General features: G+C 43.0%; 1 protein-coding gene across 1 annotated transcript in view; it reads right to left on the reverse strand.

Moving 5' to 3' along the window:
• EXO1 (exonuclease 1) overlaps positions 1-19,065 on the reverse strand; it is a gene marked incomplete in the record, with an annotated part of 597,212 nt that overhangs the window by 441,999 nt on the left and 136,148 nt on the right. The window contains 1 exon segment of the mRNA XM_044058406.1: positions 15,059-15,246. Within this exon segment, the coding sequence (XP_043914341.1) occupies positions 15,059-15,246 (188 nt within the window).

The following is a 19,065-nucleotide window of genomic DNA, read 5'->3' on the forward strand; positions in this document are numbered from 1 at the left end:
ATGGGGCACTTATCTGAGAAAACTATGACAAACGCTGGAAACTGCAAGTCCGATGTTCAGTAGCTGGCTTTCTGACTGGTGGCAGAGAAGTTCTCAGGATGGTACACACGTACATCCATTTTATAGCCTAAGTACAGCTGCAGCCTATGCCAGATGTACCACTTGCTCTACATTGTTGAAAGCCTTTTGTATACTGGCTGACTTCAGGGTGCCAACTGGCAGGAATATCCCTCAAGTGAAGAATACTGCAGCAAGTGAATAGAAAGACATCATGGGTATTATTTTGATCTGGTGGAGACATCCGTGGGACTACAACTTAAAGAGCTGATATGACTAGATGAAAAATATTAATCAGTCATGCTAACTCATCTTTAATGACTGCTAAAGAAATGTCCCAGAGTATATAAAAATACAGGAAAGAAATAAAAGATAGCACTACTGTATTAGGAACTTAACAAAACTGTACACGTTCAACTATGAACAATGTTGCAGTCTATAACCTCAGACTTCCACTTCAAAAGGCCTGCTGTCCAGCCCAATTATCAGAGCTGTGCACCCTTCCCCCTCTCAGATGAGCTGATGCTGGCATCCTTGGAATATCAGCACATTCCTCATATGAGAAGGAGGTCTATTTCCACCACATTTAATTATTTTTTTTTTCTGTAGGGCAATCAGCAAGTGCCCAAACTAGTCTGCAGATCTAGAGTATTACATGACTAAGGGATGTTAAACCACAACCCTCCTTCCTGGTTGTTGGACTGGGCAGACAGAAGACACTGCAAATCCTAAGCCCTGACAAGCATACCCCAACTTAAGTAGAGAACATTTATATGGGTGTAATATTTAGGGAGAAAACGTGGTAGGGTAACCATTCCCAGCCTCACATATCCAATAGAAAAGGAAAGAACGGGGGGGGGGGGTGAACATAGGGACACTGACTGCAACAGTGATCAAAACTGAGCCTCAGCTATTATGAAAGGTTTCAAATTCAGGTGTACTACATTCAATGTATGGGATCCTTGCTGCAATATCACTTGCATCAGGGAAGATTTCTAGAGCTTAAGTTTTTATAGGAAGGTAATACCACTGCCCATGGGCAAGCTGCAGTATACCCTTCAGAATGGCTATGGTAAACCCTGTCTTCTGCCTTGCAGTCAATGCTACATCTATAATACTTAGAAAAAGTCTGTATGAAAAGCCATACAGCTGTCTCCAGGAGTGACAGAATGCTAACATCTCTGGCAAAGGCTATGGTGGCCCTAAGTGCACAGTGTTGAATGGGATCTTATTTGTCCTTTGAGCCCTTTATCATGAAAAGAAAAGGCAGAATGTACTGTAATGTGCCAGCCATTTGAAGACAGTTTACTTGGACATTGGTCGTCGTCCCCAAGGCTTTTTGTTTGGCACACAAGAGACAAACAGCAGGTCAGTAGACATTACAGTCCAAATAATGTCTCCATTTCAACTGAACATCTAAGGACTGTAGGATTATTTCCTTATTTTATGTGTATCTGAAACGATAATAGTTAAGCAAATAGACTGATTCAAGGAAACATCTGTCATCACTTTGGACAAAGGTGGGGCTCATGTGGAGACAGACAGTCTTTATACAAGACTAGGAAAGGCTCTTTGCACATCAGGGCCTAGATCTCTGAAGTCCTTCTGGCTGAGATTACTGCCAATAAAGCTGTCTTCCAGCTTAGAATTTAAGACAGGCTACAGCTTCTGGCTCAAAGAGGAGGTGGAATAAAAATGATTCCCAAGGTAGAACAATGCCTAAGATGCAATACCCCTTCAGGAAATGTCTAGCAGGTAGTCTAGACATAAAAAGAGGATCCACAGGAATGCAAGCATATACAACAGAAAGATAGACCTTCAGACAGGCATATGCCAGCTCAGAGTTGAACTATCAGCTACTGTAAAATCAGATTGACAGATGCTGAAGTGAGGATCCTAACTTCCCCTTTGACATCATAGGAAAAATATCTGCCATTTAGCTAGGCAAGGTTGCACTGCGGCAGATTTCCTAGCTTTCTTTTTGGTATTACATATATCTTCTGATAAAAGGTGCCTAAATTGTAACTAGGTCAAATCAGCCGGTATGCCCAGATGGAGTTCTACTACACCAGGGTGTATCCCAGATCTCTTGCATTGAATCTAGAGGTCCACATGCTGAAGAAATATGCACTGTATGTTCCTCACCAAGTCCAGTATTAGGGAAAATGAATGCTATCTGGTTTCTTCTCAGGGGTATGTTACTTACTGGCACCTGCACTCAGAGTTCCTCTAGAAGAAGCTGCATCAAATGCCACTAACTGCATGGCACTGGGAGTAAAACTTGAAACACTGATTTTGTTTGAAATTTAAGCCTGTATTCTTGAAGTATAACTTCTAAAACCCAGTTGTCTTTGGTTACATTTCTCATCTCAACTGTAGTAAAGCCAGTCTTCCTCCAATCTGTTTTACACCCAGGAAGGAGTGGGAAGGTTTGGGGAATCAAAGTGCTACAGTGGGATATGGGGCACGAATTGGGAAGGGAACCTTGATGTAGTCATGGTTGCTCCCTCCAGCTTTGTCACCTTAGGGAACCCCTGGGTTTCACTTTCCAGACTGCCTGTCACTTTTTCTTGTGTGTTGCCTTTTTACCCTTCACTTAACTTGCATGTTCCTTCACACAGGTAAAAACAGAGACAAAATTGCTGTCATGCCTAAGAACAGGCAGGTGAAACAGTTGCCTAGCCTACTGAATGTTTTTCCCCGTCTGTTCTAGTCTCAAACATTTCTTGGGCTGGGAGTTCAGACAGAGCACCCTTGTCAAATGAGGCAATAAGGATCTGTGCTTTTACATCCTCATGCAGGGGAAATACCCTCAGCCAGGAATATCAACAAATTAAGGGGCCCATTGGAGTTGCATTAGATGCAGTATCCACAGCATCACAGCCATAAATGATAGCGTCTACCTAGCTGTGAATCCAGTTGGGCCAGATGAATTAAGTCTGCTTTAGAACTGTATTAGTTATTTTCTCAACCTTTCTCTAACTATTTCGGGACACCACCTGGATACTAAAACCAATCAAAACCAATGCAAATCAGCCACAAAAAAAGGGACCTCCTTTGAAACAAAAAATACTGTTTAATTAGATAGAGAGCTTTCGTCTTAACACAGGTTAAAAAGACTTCATCAGATGACTCTAGCAATTACTAATTCTGAAAGCTAGTGTGGCTGCAGCAAACACTTTCTTCCCTAAAAAACGTCCAAATTGTGGCTCTGCCATTAACAGGAGAGTGCATTAAATGCTGGAACCAGTTCAGTCCCCAGAAGACTCCTTTCTGGGATCCAAGTTCACAGAAGGTGGATTTGCAACTGGATTTTTACTCAGGAAAGGGGGTGACAATGGTCCAAACGGGGAGATAAAACCAGCAAAGCAAAGGACAGTAGTGTTGCTGGAACTGAATTCATCCCCATGTCTCAGTGATACCTTCAAAAAGTGTACCTTGTTTTTGCAAAATATCACCAAGATGACAAAAAATGGCAGAGCAGAATCCTCAAGACAGAGAAACATTCCTACAATGGGGTTAAGCCAGGCTCAGGGGGTGGATGGCCCCCTATAGTAGAAGGAAGTAGCAGTCCATAAAAACTGACAGGTCAAAAAAGAAGAAGTATTAAAGTGACAGAGTGGACTACTAAGGATATGGAAGAAATGATGTATTACTGTCATGAAAGAAGCCCATCATTTCTGCATAGATGTTCAAAAAGATTAAGAGGGAAACTAGAGGAAAGAAAAATACCTGCACAACGAAAACAGTCAAAAGTGTCAAATGCAAATTTGTGCTCATTAATACGACAGATCCATAAAAAACATTATATAGCCCAAGAAACTTTGGGCCATTTGAAAAAAGAAGTGACAGAAGATGTTCAAAAATATAAAAAACAAAACCTAGGGATTTTTGAAAGGTATATAAAATGACTCCGGTGATGTGACTAGGCCTAAGGCATTGGAAATACATTGCTGCAAATGTTCTTTCATTAAAATTAAAAAGCCAAAGGAGGTGGAGTTTCAATATACATTAAAGACGTACACACCTCCAGGCTGGTCAAACAGTATGACACACAGGAGACACTCCAGGTGCAGTTAACCATTGACAAGACCCCTATTCAAATCATAGCTAGCTACTGGCCCCCAAAACTGACTCAAGATGCCCAATCCACCTATTTGGACCTGTTCAAATCTATCAAGATTCAACCCTTTACCCTCATCCTGGCTGACTAACTACTCAAACATAGATTGGAAGAACTACTCATGCCAGAAACAAATGCCCAGAGATTCCTCAATTTTGTCAATGCAAATGCCTTGGAACAGGTAGTCGATACCTCCACAAGAGGTGATATATTGGACTTGGTATTAACCAACATGAGTAACCACTGCAGCATCCCTATAGTATCATCCTCCCTGGTAAGATGATACCATACAGCGGTCACTTTGCAAAGTCATCATTTTCCCCAACCCCCCTCTAGCTAGGATCAGACATAAAAACTTCTCCAAAGCCGATTACAGGCTCCAGGAGGATGGTATAAACAGCTTCACAGCCCCTATCCCTCTGTAGGAACCGGCACCAATATCCAAAACTACACCAAAGCACTATACAAGCATTTATATAGATGCATGGAATCAGGAATACCAGACAGGCCTAAATCCTCCGCAAGGAAGAGTAGACTTATTTGGTGGACATTTGCAATAAATTAACTCTATAACAAAAGGAAAAAAACTGCTGTCCAAGACCAAGAAGGAGCAGGTGCCCTATTGGAAGCAATGTCTCCTTAGCCTGAACATGTAAATCGGAGCACTACTGAAATCTTCTAAAGCAAACTTAGAGTCCAAATTGGCCACATCTACTAGAGAAAATCATAAGGCCTTCTTCAGATCTGAAACTCAAACACGAAAATCTCAGGAGTCGGCCGACCGGCACTTGCGAACTGCCTCTGCTTCGGGCACCATGAGGCAAGAAAGATTGAAGAAAATGGCGTCGGCTGCTTCTTTTATACCCCTGATGACCTGACGTCAGGGAAGGGGTGACAGCAGCCAATGCAGGATCCAAGACTTTGGAATTCAGGCCGGCTGAGGGCAACAGTGAAACACAAAGAACATCAGGTCATCACTGCTCTCAAATACAAAAAATACATCCTCCATGGGACCCAACAACATCCCAGGCTGCATCCTATAAGAACTCAGGCAAGAACTTGTAGCATCATTAGGTGCCCTATTCAACCAAAGCCTGAATACCGGCTTCGTCCCAGCTGAGTGGAGAACAGCCACTGTCATCCCTTTACACAAAGGTGGAGCATCCACCAATCCAGAAAATTATAGACTCATCAGCCTAACTAGCCTGATCTGCAAAGCCACAGAACGGATTATCATGGACCTCATTAACGAGGACATTGGCAATGTCCAAACACTTGATCCCACACAGTTTGGCCTCATCAGGGGGAGGTAATGTCCACTAAATTTGGTGGCTTAGCACTCCCTGTTTTTGAAGTGGAGGCACTCCAGTGCTTAGATCTCTGCATAACCTGAGACTGTAGTCTGGGGGATTTGTTTCCCCTGGGTCTAATTTGAGATGGCCTAGAGGGGGCTGGAAAGGACCAATGTTTTGAAGGGCAATGCCTACTGAATCTAGGAGGCTGTACTTGCAAGAAATCTTTGTCTGCATAGATTTAGCTTTTTCCTCCATCTTTTTAAGAACCTCTTCTGCTTTGGTGCCAAACAGAGTGTCCTTATTAAAAGGAGCGTGTAGTAATTTTGATTTGACATGGTCTGGCAAGGTCTGCTCCTTAAGCCAAGCAAGCCTTCTCAGTACAGAAGCAGTAACTGCTACCCTGCAAGATGCTTCTAGGGTGTCAGCGCCACATTGCAATATATGCTAGCTGACTTGGTTGCAGAATGTATAAGCTCTTGTAATTCTTTATTTAATGCACAGTCCACAAAGGTAGCCTTTTTTTGCTTAATAAGTTCAATAATATGTTGTTGGTACTTCAGCATGTGAAACTGGCAATTCAAAGCCCTAATGGTGAGAGTTGCAGAAGGGTATACTTTCTTACCCTGTCTAAAGCTGTGGAATCCCTGTCCGAAGGAGTGGGATTCTTAGCTGTAGTTGTTTTGATACTTTTGGGCCCCTGAGAGATGACCTCTGGGTCAGCAGTAGGATTTTTGAAAAGGAATTTGAGAGTCAGGGACTCTGTAGTACCTGTCTGATTTCCTATGAGCAGGGGGGTAAGGTATCAGGAGTTAAACTGGATTCCATAAAGCCATCATCCACAACATCCAGGACTGGGGGTATTGCTAAAGGCCTATGTTGTGGCAAGTCTAGAAATTCTCCAAGTCTCGTTTTACACTGAGGATAGTCTTGGCATTCCCAGTGGAAATGCTCTCTTAATGTAAGGTTTCACCAAAAAAAAAAAATCCTCTGGAAGAGAAGCAGAGGGAATAGATTCCTCTGCATCTGAATCCTCATAAGCAGATAAAGGCATGTCTTCATAATCAGATACTTCAGAGTCGGACTCTTGGTCTGTTAAAGCTGCTGGGGACAGGTCTCTTTCTCTTAGCAGGTGAAGGCGGACTTCCCCTAATCAACATAAGTTCTTCTGCCATTTTAAGCATTTGATGTTGTGGCAAAGAAGCAGGAGCATGCTTTTGGGTCATCTTTTTTTAGGCATAGTGTGTACTCTTGGCCTTAGAAACTCATTAGTTTTAGACAGAACTGAAGACGCGAAAGAAGTCGTTGGTTTGTGTAGAATATCGGTAGTGCGAAGAACTTCCTCAGAAGCCAGTGCCTGCTCAGCGGCTTAGGACCCATCCAAGATAGAGACATCCGCAGGGTCCATCGAAGAGGAGTCTCGCAGCATACTGACTCCAAACAGGTTTCGGTAGAGGCCTGCTAATCCACTGAAGCGGGCATCAGGGGCTGCAAAAGCACCTCACTGAGTACCGATGAACTGGCAACTAGCTTAACAGAAGTGTCATCGGCAGCTTTGGATCTGTGCGGTCTGTCTGTCTCTTTATCCTTACGCTTTTTTTTCCATTAGATCGGTAGTCTGATGGCTTACCGAAGCCATTTCGGAATACGGAGATAGATAATAAAAGTATTTAGTGACAATAAGGGCCCGACGACGAATAGTTTAGGCATTGAACAAGGCACAAAACAGACAGCAGGAGACACTGTGGTCTCGGCCTAACAGCTGACTCAGTAAGAATGAAAATCTCGGTGTGGTATTTACTTTCCACAGGCAAGACGATTGTTAACTTTTCCCGACATCGGTTAGAGCAAGAAAAAATTATCCCAACGGGGGACTTAGCTTTAAAAGACTTCAGGATAATTCAATTTGATAACGAAAACTCAGGTAGTGGACGACCGGCACTCGTGCAAACTGCTTCTGCTTCGGGCTCCTCGGCAAGAAAGACTGATGTAATGGTGTAGGCTGCCTGCTTTTATACCCCTGATGACCTGACGTCAGACCTGTAACAGCAACCAATGCAGAAATACTAAGTCTCTGCTATTCCGGCCAACTGAGGGCTACCTGCAGGCAGATAACCCAAATGTGATGACTGCAACAGTGAAACATGAAGAACATCAATCTTTCCCTTACTATACTATTATGAGCCAGTTAACTTCTTTCAAAAATAACCTTGATGAATGTATACAAGAAATTGAAAATGTTAAGTGTCATTATAGCAATTACTCTTATTGAAGGCCAGTAAGGTCAGATGCTTGAAAATCAAATCTGTTATCCTACATCTTTCCCCTACTGTTCATGCAAGTTTTCACCAGGGTCTCCATTTTCTCCTACATATGCTAAAACGTAAATTGACTAACTGTGTCCGTGTATGTGTGTCTCTGTGCATGCGTGTGTGTCTCTGCGCGTGCGTGTCTCTGTGCGTGTGTGTGTGTGTGTGTGTGTGTGTGTGTGTGTGTGTGTGCATCTCTGTGTGTGTGTGTGTGTGCATCTCTCTCGTGTGTGTGTGTGTGTGCATCTCTGTGTGTGTGTGTGTGTGCATCTCTGTGCGTGTGTGTGTGTGCATCTCTGTGCGTGTGTGTGTGTGCATCTCTGTGCGTGTGTGTGTGTGCATCTCTGTGCGTGTGTGTGTGTGTGTGCATCTCTGTGCGTGTGTGTACGTGTGCATCTCTGTGCGTGTGTGTACGTGTGCATCTCTGTGCGTGTGTGTACGTGTGCATCTCTGTGCGTGTGTGCATCTCTGTGTGTGTGTGCATCTCTGTGCGTGTGTGTACGTGTGCATCTCTGTGCGTGTGTGTACGTGTGCATCTTTGTGCGTGTGTGTGCGTGTGCATCTCTGTGCATGTGTGCATCTCTGTGCGTGTGTGTGTGTGTGTGTGTGTGTGTGTGTGTGTGTGTGTGTGTGTGTGTGTGTGCGTGTGTGCGCGTCTGTGTGTCTGTGTGTACACATGTTGCAATACCCTAGCATGTCATCCAAGACTGGTTTTCTGGCTTATGTTCACTGCTTGCCAGGAGAAAGATTTATCTTCCTTGTAACCAGGAGTACTCATCACCTCTGGGATCTCCTGCCAAGGACAGCACAAGACCAGGCCAGTATACCAAAGACTTTACTACCCAGGGAGCGTTGTACATCAGATGTATGCTCCCCATGCAAGTGTAGGGAATAAAATGAATGTACAAACGCTCCCAATTCAGAAATTAAGTGCTCCAAGAGAAGCAAGGTCCCCTCTGGAAAGAAAGACATGTACATCCAGAAAAAAGAAGGACAGGAACCTCTTGGCCAGCACAAATAGAACACCTACGAAGAAGAGAAGACAAGACAAGAGAATAAGGCAGAAGGGAGGGAGTGAATTCTGCAACAATGAAAAGGACACTTACTGTTATGTTAAGATTTTACACAACTGTACTATATCCTTCCATACTACTGTTGCAGTATTCTTTACCTCTGGGAGAGTACAAATGCTACAATGAAAGTAGGGAGGAGGAAGGTAGAGAGAAGCCCTCCACAAACCCATGCAGGATAGCCTTGGTGAAACCTGCCCTGGCTCTAGAAATGACATCCAATTTGTAATGTCTTGTGACACTGAACCGAAGACCAAGTAACAGCTTCAAGGATTGAGTTGTTGTCCAAACCTTTGAAGAAAGCTCTCCAGGAAGCCACTGCTCTAGTGGAATGAGCCCTCATAAAAGCAGACAACGGCTTACCATGAAAATAACACAAAAAGTAATAGCCTTGTAAATCCAGGAGGGGATGGTTTGCTTACAAACTGCCAAACCCACTGTCCTGGTATGAAACGAAACAAAACTCTGATCAGATTTATGAAAGGCCTTTGCTTTGTCTAGATAATACTGCTGCTCTCTATGCAAATAAAAACATGAAAAACCTTCTCACTTGCTGATTTCAGGGAAGGGAAAAAAGAAGTAATCTAGACAGACTGATTAAGGGCTAGTTTGTTAACCACCTTGGGCAAAAAGGAAGGAAGGATTTGTACAGACAGGCATCCTGTCTCTATGCAAAAACAAAAAAAAAAGAAGGGATTGCCATAGAGGCCTGTAACTCGGATGCCCTTCTGGCTGAGGTTAAAGCAACCAATAAGACAGTCTTACAAAGTGTAACGTTGTAAAGCAGCAGCAGTAGGCTCAAAAGGAGCCAGAGTCAGCTTTTCAAGGACAAAATTAAGACCCCAAGAAGTGGGAATTGGCTTTCTTGGGGCTCTAATACAAAGGACACATTTAAGGATCTGCCTAAACTGAAACCTAGAGGCTAAAGGAGGACAAGTAAGTAAGAAGACAGGCAGAAATGTCTGACAAGTGGGCTTTCACTGAAGAATACGTCAAGCCAGCATGTAACAGTTCATTCAGATAAGAAAGAACCAATAGGAACCCCATGAAAAGTGGTCCTGGTGATGTTTAAGACAACAAACAGAAAATTGCTTCCATTTCGACTTATATGATCTTCTGGTATTGGGTTTCCAGGCCTCCTGCAGAACCCTAAGCACGTCCTCAAAAAAATGGTGTTGGAAAGGAATCGGAGCCTTATCACAAAGCATCATTGAAGAGTAGAAAGATGAGGGTGAAGCAGATTTCCTTTGTCCTCTATGAGGAGATCCATGCAGTGAGGTAACTTGTAATGGACTGCCACTAGCCAGAAGGAATGAGGGGGAAACCAGTGCTGTCCAAGACAAAAGGGACTTACCACAAAATTTCTGCAGTCTCCTCTTTGATTTTGTGAAAGACCCTTGGAAGGGATGAAGGAGAGGAAAAGTATATAGCAGCATTCCCTTCCAAGAGAAAGACATGGCGCCCACCATCCTAGACAAAAAACTTGAGACTCTGGAACAGCACTGAGGGAGCTGAATGTTCAGAGAGGAGGCAAAGAGATCTACTTGAGGAACACCCTACCGATGAACTATGTCCAGAAAAGGGTCTACTTCACTTAATCTAAAACTGATTTGACTGACTTTCATTTGAACGACATTCCAAAGGACTTAAATTTCAAATTATTGACAGCTCATTTAACTGACTCATTTTGCTGACTTTTAAGACAGACTTGTTGTGGGTTTCATGTGACTTGCTTGTGATGAAAAAAATTACTGTAACTTATAGTGCTGACTTGTCAGAATACCGACAGTCACGTAGAAAGTAGTGTTGCAGTGTTTTTAAATGCAGGTTTGTGGCTCTACATTTTTATGGGAAGTATCTAAAGTAATTTCGAGAAATGTTTTATGCATTCCCAGCAGTAGTGGCAGCATACAGAGTGCTTTAAGGCAAGTTAAAGGTATATGCCCTTTTCCCCACTGTAGTGCAATTCTGGAGTTAGTATACATAATTAGGGGAGTGGGTGGGCAAAGCCCCCCAACTAGCTTGTTTGGTCATTGTTCAGTTTCTGTTAAGAGGGTAAGTAAGTAGTTTTTAAGTTCTGGAAAGAGTTAGTTATTGGTGTCCTAAAGTGTGAATGTCTATGGTTTAAGATTTAATATGTCAAAATTCAGAATTGTAAGATTTTGGTGAAATGAGAGTCGGTCAGATGAGTTGTCAGTAATTTGAAATTTAGGTTATTTGGGTGTGGTCAAATGAAAGTCAGTCAAATGAGTTTTAGGTCAAGTGAAGTAGATCCCCAAAAATACATCCCTGTAAAGCATCCATCTGTGAGGCTGTGTCCGGGATCTGCTGAGAAAATCTGCCACAAGACTGCACTGTGAAGCTATACAGACTTCCTGTATGGTGACCTTCAGACTGATAGCCATTTCCCAAGCTTGAAGGGCCAACCTTCAAAGAAGAAAGAACTCATACCCCACTGTTTGTTGATGTAGTACATGACTGAGGAATTATCCATGTAAACCTTCAAGGGGGACCCAGAGCAAACACAAAGGCTGAAGGGCCAGAATGACCATCCATTTTTCCTTGATGTTGGTATGATCTGCCTTCTGCTGAGGAAACAAAAGCCCCTGTACCTTCAGGGTGCCTGAAGCAGCTCCCCTTCACAACTCTGATGTGTCTGAAGAGTTCCTCATTTGACTGAGGAGAGTAGAAACGAACACCTGGAGTGACAGATGGCTGCTAAATCCACCAGTGAAATTACAATTTTAGACAAGGGAGCAGAGGAACTAGTTGGTCTAGTGGGTGGAGGTGTTGAAGCTACACTGATTTTAATTACCACTAAAACATCCTCATATGAAGCATGGCACAGGGGAGCTTGAGGGCGGTGGAGGCTATGAACCCAAGAGCCCTGAAAAACTCCATGGCTGGAAAATACAACAAGCGAAGCAGGGACAGAAAATTTGTGAGGGACAAAACCTTGGAGGCAAGAAGAGATAGCAGCACTGAACAGTCTGGAACCTGCAGCCTAAGAAAACAGGATTCTGAGATGGAGTCGACACTGACTTTTGAAAGATGACTGTGAACCCCACGCATGCAACAGAACCTGGGTAAAATGAAGATCCCCGCAGCAGCTTTGGAATGGGATGGAGCCTAAAGCAAGAGGTCACACACATAAAAAAATACCAGTATGCTCTGAAGCCTGCAAAAGGTGACTATAAGGACTAGACACTGGGCTTTTAACAGCTCCAAGGGTATTTACCAAAATTGCAAAGCAGAGAACTGAAACGAGAGGAAGAAAGAGAAAATTATTTCTTAAATAAAGTGGATTGGAATGTAAAGGCAAGTGTTGGAAACCAGAAAGGTCTGAGGGAAGCAACAAACTAGAGAGTCTGGAGAGACAGCATTCAGAAAGAAATCACTATGAGAAAGGTGTTTAGAAAAGAAAGATCTTGGAGAGGTCTCCAAGATCCCTACTTCATGTAGACAGGAAATATCCTGGAATAAAGACCTAAGCCCCTCTCAGCCTGTGGAACCTGCTGAACAGTATCATGGTCCAGCAGACCCTGCAACATCTGTGGAAAATGAGAAAGCTGTTCTGCAAAGGATTGAAGTATATCTGAAAAGGAGGGAAGTGTCTTCCAGGTCCTAAAGTAAACCTGCTTGATAATGGTACCTGTGGTAATCAACTGCCAAACTGGGAGAGAAAGCGAAAGCTTGAGGGATAAGGGAACCTGTCAGAGAGAAAAGGAGGGCAGGCAGATGGCTACAGATTCATCAAGAAAGGACCAATTCTGGGGTCTGGGTACTTGAGTAGGCTTATCTGGAGAGAAAAAAAAAACGCATCTAGCAGCTTTCTTACCTTTGGAAAACTGTCTAGGCAATGTACTCAAAAAAGCAGTCTTACTAGGATAGTTCCTTTCAAACTTGGGAAAAGATGAAATAAAAACCTGCTAAGTGTTACGTAACCTGACCTTGGATCCTGTAAGGTCTTGAAAAGGTCAGTCACAGCAGTGGTTACCCAAGGGAGTGTCCAGAAGCTTTGATACCATCTGGCAAGGTTTGACGGCAAAGCCAGGAATAGCTCATCATTGAGCCAGGGGCAGCAGTCCTAGAAAATGGATCAGCTGCACCATAGCTGCATTTAATCAAGTGACGGGTAACCTGAGAAGTGTAACTGAGCAAGGAGAGAGCTGAAGCCCTACCTTCAGAATCAGGCATATCAAAAACAATCTTCCCAATCTGGGAAAGAAAAGACAGGATATTCCTTGTTAAAAGAGTATGGTAATGGATAGCCCTGAAAGCTGAAGTAATCAAAGTGTATACCTTCTTGACAATTCTTTTCCATTGCTCTATCATCCTTATCTGAAGGAAGGGGCTTGGAAGAAGCAACAGCCTAGAAGGGTTATCTGTGGATATAGAAAACATGCAGGATCAGATGAAGGGCACTTGTACAAGAACTTGCAGTCATCTGGCACCTTATAGAACCTATCAAGTTTCTTGGGGGCTGAAGGCTAAGAATACAGTGTCAGGGAAGCAGCAGAGAAGATCTCTAATAGAGTAGCCAACACATGAGGGACAGTTGAAGGTTTAGGAGAGTCCATTTGTAACTACTCATAATACCTTTTCTGAACATCTGAAACTTAAGAGCAATAACACTTGAAATGTTTTACCATACTCAGGACCGTGTCACCAAAGGAAAGCTATCTAAGGTGAATCAAGACAAAGATTCCTCCCCTTCACACACACAGTCGAGAAGTGAAGACAGTTGAGAGGTGCAGGCTAAGGAGTCAGCCATAGTCAGAATCTTTGGCCAAAGATTCTGGGTCCCTAGCCCTATCAGGGCTAGAGTACCAAGGAGGTGCAGGAACAGAAATTCCCTTGAGGAGGCTTCAATGCCATCAAGGGATTGAACAAGCCTTCTGCGAAGTCCTGCCATTCCCTTTGTGGATCCCTGGGAGCTGACACCACATGATTAGTCTTCTGTCTTTTCTTCATTCTGATGTCCACTCTGATGAAATGCATAGGTTTGAAACCCTCTCTGGATTTGATTAAGGTACCCAGCACCTCTTCCCTAATAAGGAGCTAAGGAATCCCTCTGAGCTCTCAGAAATAATCTGTCTTTTCCTCTCAACATCCATGGAGGACATTTGCAAGGACTCTGAGAACATGTGAGAAGCAGGTTCTATGCCAGCCTCTGAGAAGGTTGCAGCAGAAGAAACTGATGGCAATGCCAGACTATCCTCTGGGTGTTTACCCACCTTAAGACAGAGATCCGGTGGAGGCTAGAAAGCAGCAGCAGACTTAGGCCTGGACTTTCTGGTTTTCTTTTTAAATGGCAGATGTGTATCAGGTTGAGTGGATTCTGCCATGGAACCTTGGACCAAAAGCTTGAGACATTGGTTCTCAAGGTAAATGGAAAGTGAAGGAAGGCAGCTACAAAGTATTGTGTACAAAGGCCTAACAGATGTACCATTGAGTGTGGTCGTGAGATGCACCTAAGCAAGCCAGGCACCTATCGTGGTGGTCTTTATGGGTAATCTGCCACCCACGCTGCTATTTCCCTTCTTGAATGACATGTAACCCACTGAACAATGTAAGAAAAAAAAAGGGAACTGATCTGAAAAACACAGGCTTTGTATAAATAGCAAAGTGAAGGGTGTTCAAACTTGACAAACAATAAGGGCATTCAGACTAGTGACAACGAAGTTCTGAGTTGGAAGTGTAGATACATCACCTTTATGCCCTAACACTTGCGCAGGGAGCATACATCTGACATAGGATGCTCCCTAGGTAATAAAAGCTTAGGTATACTTATCTAGGTGTTGGGCTGTCCTTAGCAGGAGATCCTAAAGGTGATGAATACTGCAAAAGGAATATGGAAGGACACCTCATAAACGGGTGATACTACAAGTAACAGTGAAAGCCATATATTTACACTGAAATAATTTATCATCTGGGGTATGCACAGTTATCAATAATGCATTTTTGCTGCAATATTATTCAGTTACTAGTAAATTGTTTAGCAATATCATTGTATGCTACTGCTTGTTCAAAAACCCTACCTGTAAATTACTTACTGTATATAACACCTGCTTTCTTTGCATTTATGAGATTTCATACAGATCAAATTGCATTTCTGCATTACAGATCATGATTCTATAAACATAACAAGTATACAATTAAGAACATGGACTAATGAAAAGAAAAAAAAACATTTACAAAGGATACCATCCAGCATAGTTCAGAGATTTAGGGTCAATACCATTCTCATAAGGATTTAAAGGAACAAGTTTTCTGTCAAGCGGGTCGAAGACTAGTTGATAAAGAAATGTATTATTTGCACGAACAAATCCTTCTATGTACTCATCGGACACACTCAAATTCATCTTCAAGTACTGACCCATTTTTTTAATCACCTGTTGAGAGAAAATGGAACTATAACATTTATTTATGCAAAACAAAAGGTGCAGAGATGAATGATTGTATACAAGATTTACACACACACACACACACACACACACACACACACATATATATATATATATATATATATATATACACATATATATATATATATATATATATATACATATATATATATATATATATATACATATATACATATACATATATACATATATATATATACACACACATATACATGTACATAATATATATATATATATATATATATATATATATATATATATATATATATATATATACACACATACATACACACTTTTTTTTTTAGTTGTTTTTTGTTTAAATAATTTAACTGTTGTAAGCTACGCACTAAAGTGCGGCGGCCTTTTCTGATCGTTTGTAGCCGTTTAAAGCCGTTTTAAGTGTATTTTTTACTGTTTTTGCCTTATCTTTTCAAAAAAAAAAAAAAATCCTCGTTTTTTTGCCTTATCTTTTCAAAAAAACAAACAAAAAAAATTCCTCGTTTCCCATCTTTCTAAGCTAGTATAGTCCAGTTTTCAGCCTAGTGCTGTATTCAGGGCTGTGATACTAGTTTCTGAGTTGCCAATAACTTACTTGGATAGAAGGGAGTTTCTCTGTTCACCTGTGAGAGAGGGGAGCTTTGAGCAACCTATCTGTCCCTGGAGGAGTGGTTCCAGCCCAGAAGTTAGTAGTTTATTTGCCATTTTGGGCTAATTTCTAGATCTTTCATTTCCCTACTATAAAAACCGCATTTGCACGGTTTTGCGCACCGGTCAGTGCCGGTTAGCTACAGTTAAATTATTCCTGGCTCCATTAAGTCTCCTCTTCAGTTTTTCCCTTGAAACTAGTCCAACTCTTAACCTAAACACTCAAAAAGCATCTTACAACCCAGACCTTGCTCAGACCTAATAGCAAGCACTAATATACCTGGACACTGACTGCCCAGCAGGGCAAGGCTCCTTATTCACACCTCACCAACCAAGCGGCTAAGCAGCTCATCCTACTATTCAGGCATGACCAAAGGGCAACTTTAGGTGCACTCTCCAAGTCCAGCTGGTGAATCTGGGTATCCTGAGGCAATGTCACAACTGCCTCATGTAAACAGACAACCCTCTCCTCCAACCACAAAACACTAACATATGCGAGAGATGCAATTATACAGATAACTGGAAGCAAAGTTGTCTCCAGCCAAGACTGGAACAGACAATCAAGAGAAGGTGGTTAGCACTTGCACCACAACGCCGACCGCACATAGACCTACTAAAAACAAACTGGCAAAAAATACACAAATACACAAAATCATACTCGGAGGCTCTAAATAAAAACCTGCATTAGCATCAAAGACCTCCAAAGCAGACACCCAAACAACCTGCACCTCCCATCACAAATCAGATAACACATAAAACACACAATCAGTGTACCGCACAATCACAGCCATAAAGGCGAAATAACATGCCTAACACACTAGTAATAGGTGACTCTATAGTCAAGCACAATGACACCCCACTCACTAGGCTGGACAAGCAGAAGGTTGCTGTTAGCTGCCTGTCAAAGCCAGAATCCACCACATACCACAAGCACTCGGGTCACTCCAGAAAAAGTACAAATATGACGTCATGTTTCATGTCGGTGTGAATGACCCGAGACTCACCTCCCTGGACTACATGAAGAGAGACATGGAAGAGCTCTCTGATGATGTAGCCCAGGCTGGTATGACCCAGACCCTGAGTAGCATCCTGCCCTCACCAAAACTGATACCTCAGTATAAAAAAAAAAATGATCAGTTTCAACAACTGGCTAAGCTTCTGGTGTCATTCAAATGGGATCCAGTGTCTGTCAGCCTGGGACGACATCCTCGACAAGCCACGGTGCTTAGCAAGAGACGGGCTTGCACCTGTCACCCCTAGGCTTTCTAATACTGGTCCAGGCTCTTGCTGCCACTATAGTGCCGTTTTTAGGCAAGGCTCAAAAGTCAAACCCACCTCCGTAAACAGCCCAATTAGCAAAATACTGAGGGTTATGTTACTCAACGCCAAGAGTCTAAATCTCAAAATGCACACGCTCGAAGCACTCCTCAGTATGGAGAACGTCGACATCTGTGCAGTAACTGAAACCTGGTTCAAGGCTCCAGAGAGCACCCCAGCACTACTGGGCTACAACTCATACCACACATTTCGGCCATAGAACACGGACCGAAACAAAAAAGGAGGGGGTGTTATCCATATTCATCAAGGATACCTACACCTCCAGGTTAGTGGTGCAGCATGATACCTCTGAGATCATCCATGTGCAACTAACATCGGGCAAATCTGCAATGCAAATTGTGGCCTGCTACAGGTCATCCTCCAAGACCACCACTCCACCTTTCTGGAGACACTGGAAAACATGAAGGTCCTACCGAACACCCTGATATTGGGCGATTTCAATTACCCTACCATTCACTGGGAAAACTAGGCCTAATGGTTAAGGTGTTGGCCTTACAAACACAAGGTGAAGGGTTTGAGTCTCACAAGGGATAATTGGCTAGGCTTAAAACAGCTCACAAGGGCAGTTAGCTTAGTACTAACCTATGAACAAATTACCAGGCCCAGCGCTTCCTGGAATTCATCAACTCAAACGCCCTGGATCAGCTGGTAAACTCCCCTACCAGAGGTGAAAACATATTGGACCTGGTCATCACCAACATGGGGGACAGCTGTTCCACACCGGAGGTCAACCCGTCACTGGTTAGATCAGACCATAAACTAATCACTCTGGATGTCCACAACCCACCACCACCCCCAACTAAGGAAACCACAGTAGAAAACTTTTCAAAGACAGAGGTGGTACGTTTCACAGCCTCCACGCTAAAGCACAATGCTGCCCAAGATGCAGAAACCTTTACAAATGCACTCTGAGCACCTACAAGGATGCATGGATCGTGCCATCCCTAGCAAAACCAAGACTCACTCCTCTAAGAGAAGGAAACCAGTTTGGTGGACGCCTGCAATAAACAGGTTATACAATAGGAGGAGGAAACTAATTCAGACAAAAAGCAAATCCCAAGAAGGAAAGACATCCCAGTAAGAAACTTGAGGTTCCTCATGAAATCATCCAAGGCTAACTTCGAAAGAAAAATAGCTAAGGATTCAAAAGATAACCACAAAGCCTTCTTTAGCTATGTTAAGAATCTAAGTGGCAACTTGCAGATATGCACTGAACTAGAACAAAATAGCACAAAATATACCGAGCCTACTGATATTTCCAACATCCTGGCAGATAGATTCAGTGCAAACTTCACCCCCCCCCTCTCACCTCCAAAAGGGCCCACAACAATACCGGAAAAGTGCAGTCCCAAAAATCGCAGACGCACAGGTGAAAACAGCCTTTTCAAAAGACAAAAACACAGCGACAATTGGACCAGATGATGTCCCAGGCTGCGTCTTGCATGAACTACAAAACAAACTAACCCCCCACCTAAACATGCTGTTCAACCTCTGCCTCTCCACAGGCTACGTGCCCACAGAATGGCGCACAGCAACGGTTATTCCACTCCACAAAGGAGGGGCCACAATTAACCCTGGTAACTATTGCCCCATAAGCCTGACTAGCCTAGTCTGCAAGGCAATGGAGCGAATCATCATGGAACTCATTAACAAAGACATTGGGAACCTACAAACACTTGACCCGACCCTGTCCGGACAGTGCGGCTTTGTTAAGGGCAGATCATGCCTACTAAAGCTGGCCGACTTCTTCGAGACAGTCATGAAGGCCATAGACGAGGGAATAGTGGTTCACACATCCTACCT

The sequence above is a fragment of the Protopterus annectens genome, chromosome 1.part2 (genome assembly GCF_019279795.1).
Source record: "Protopterus annectens isolate FY-2018-M chromosome 1.part2, PAN1.0, whole genome shotgun sequence".
Classification (NCBI taxonomy): Eukaryota; Metazoa; Chordata; order Ceratodontiformes; family Protopteridae; genus Protopterus; species Protopterus annectens.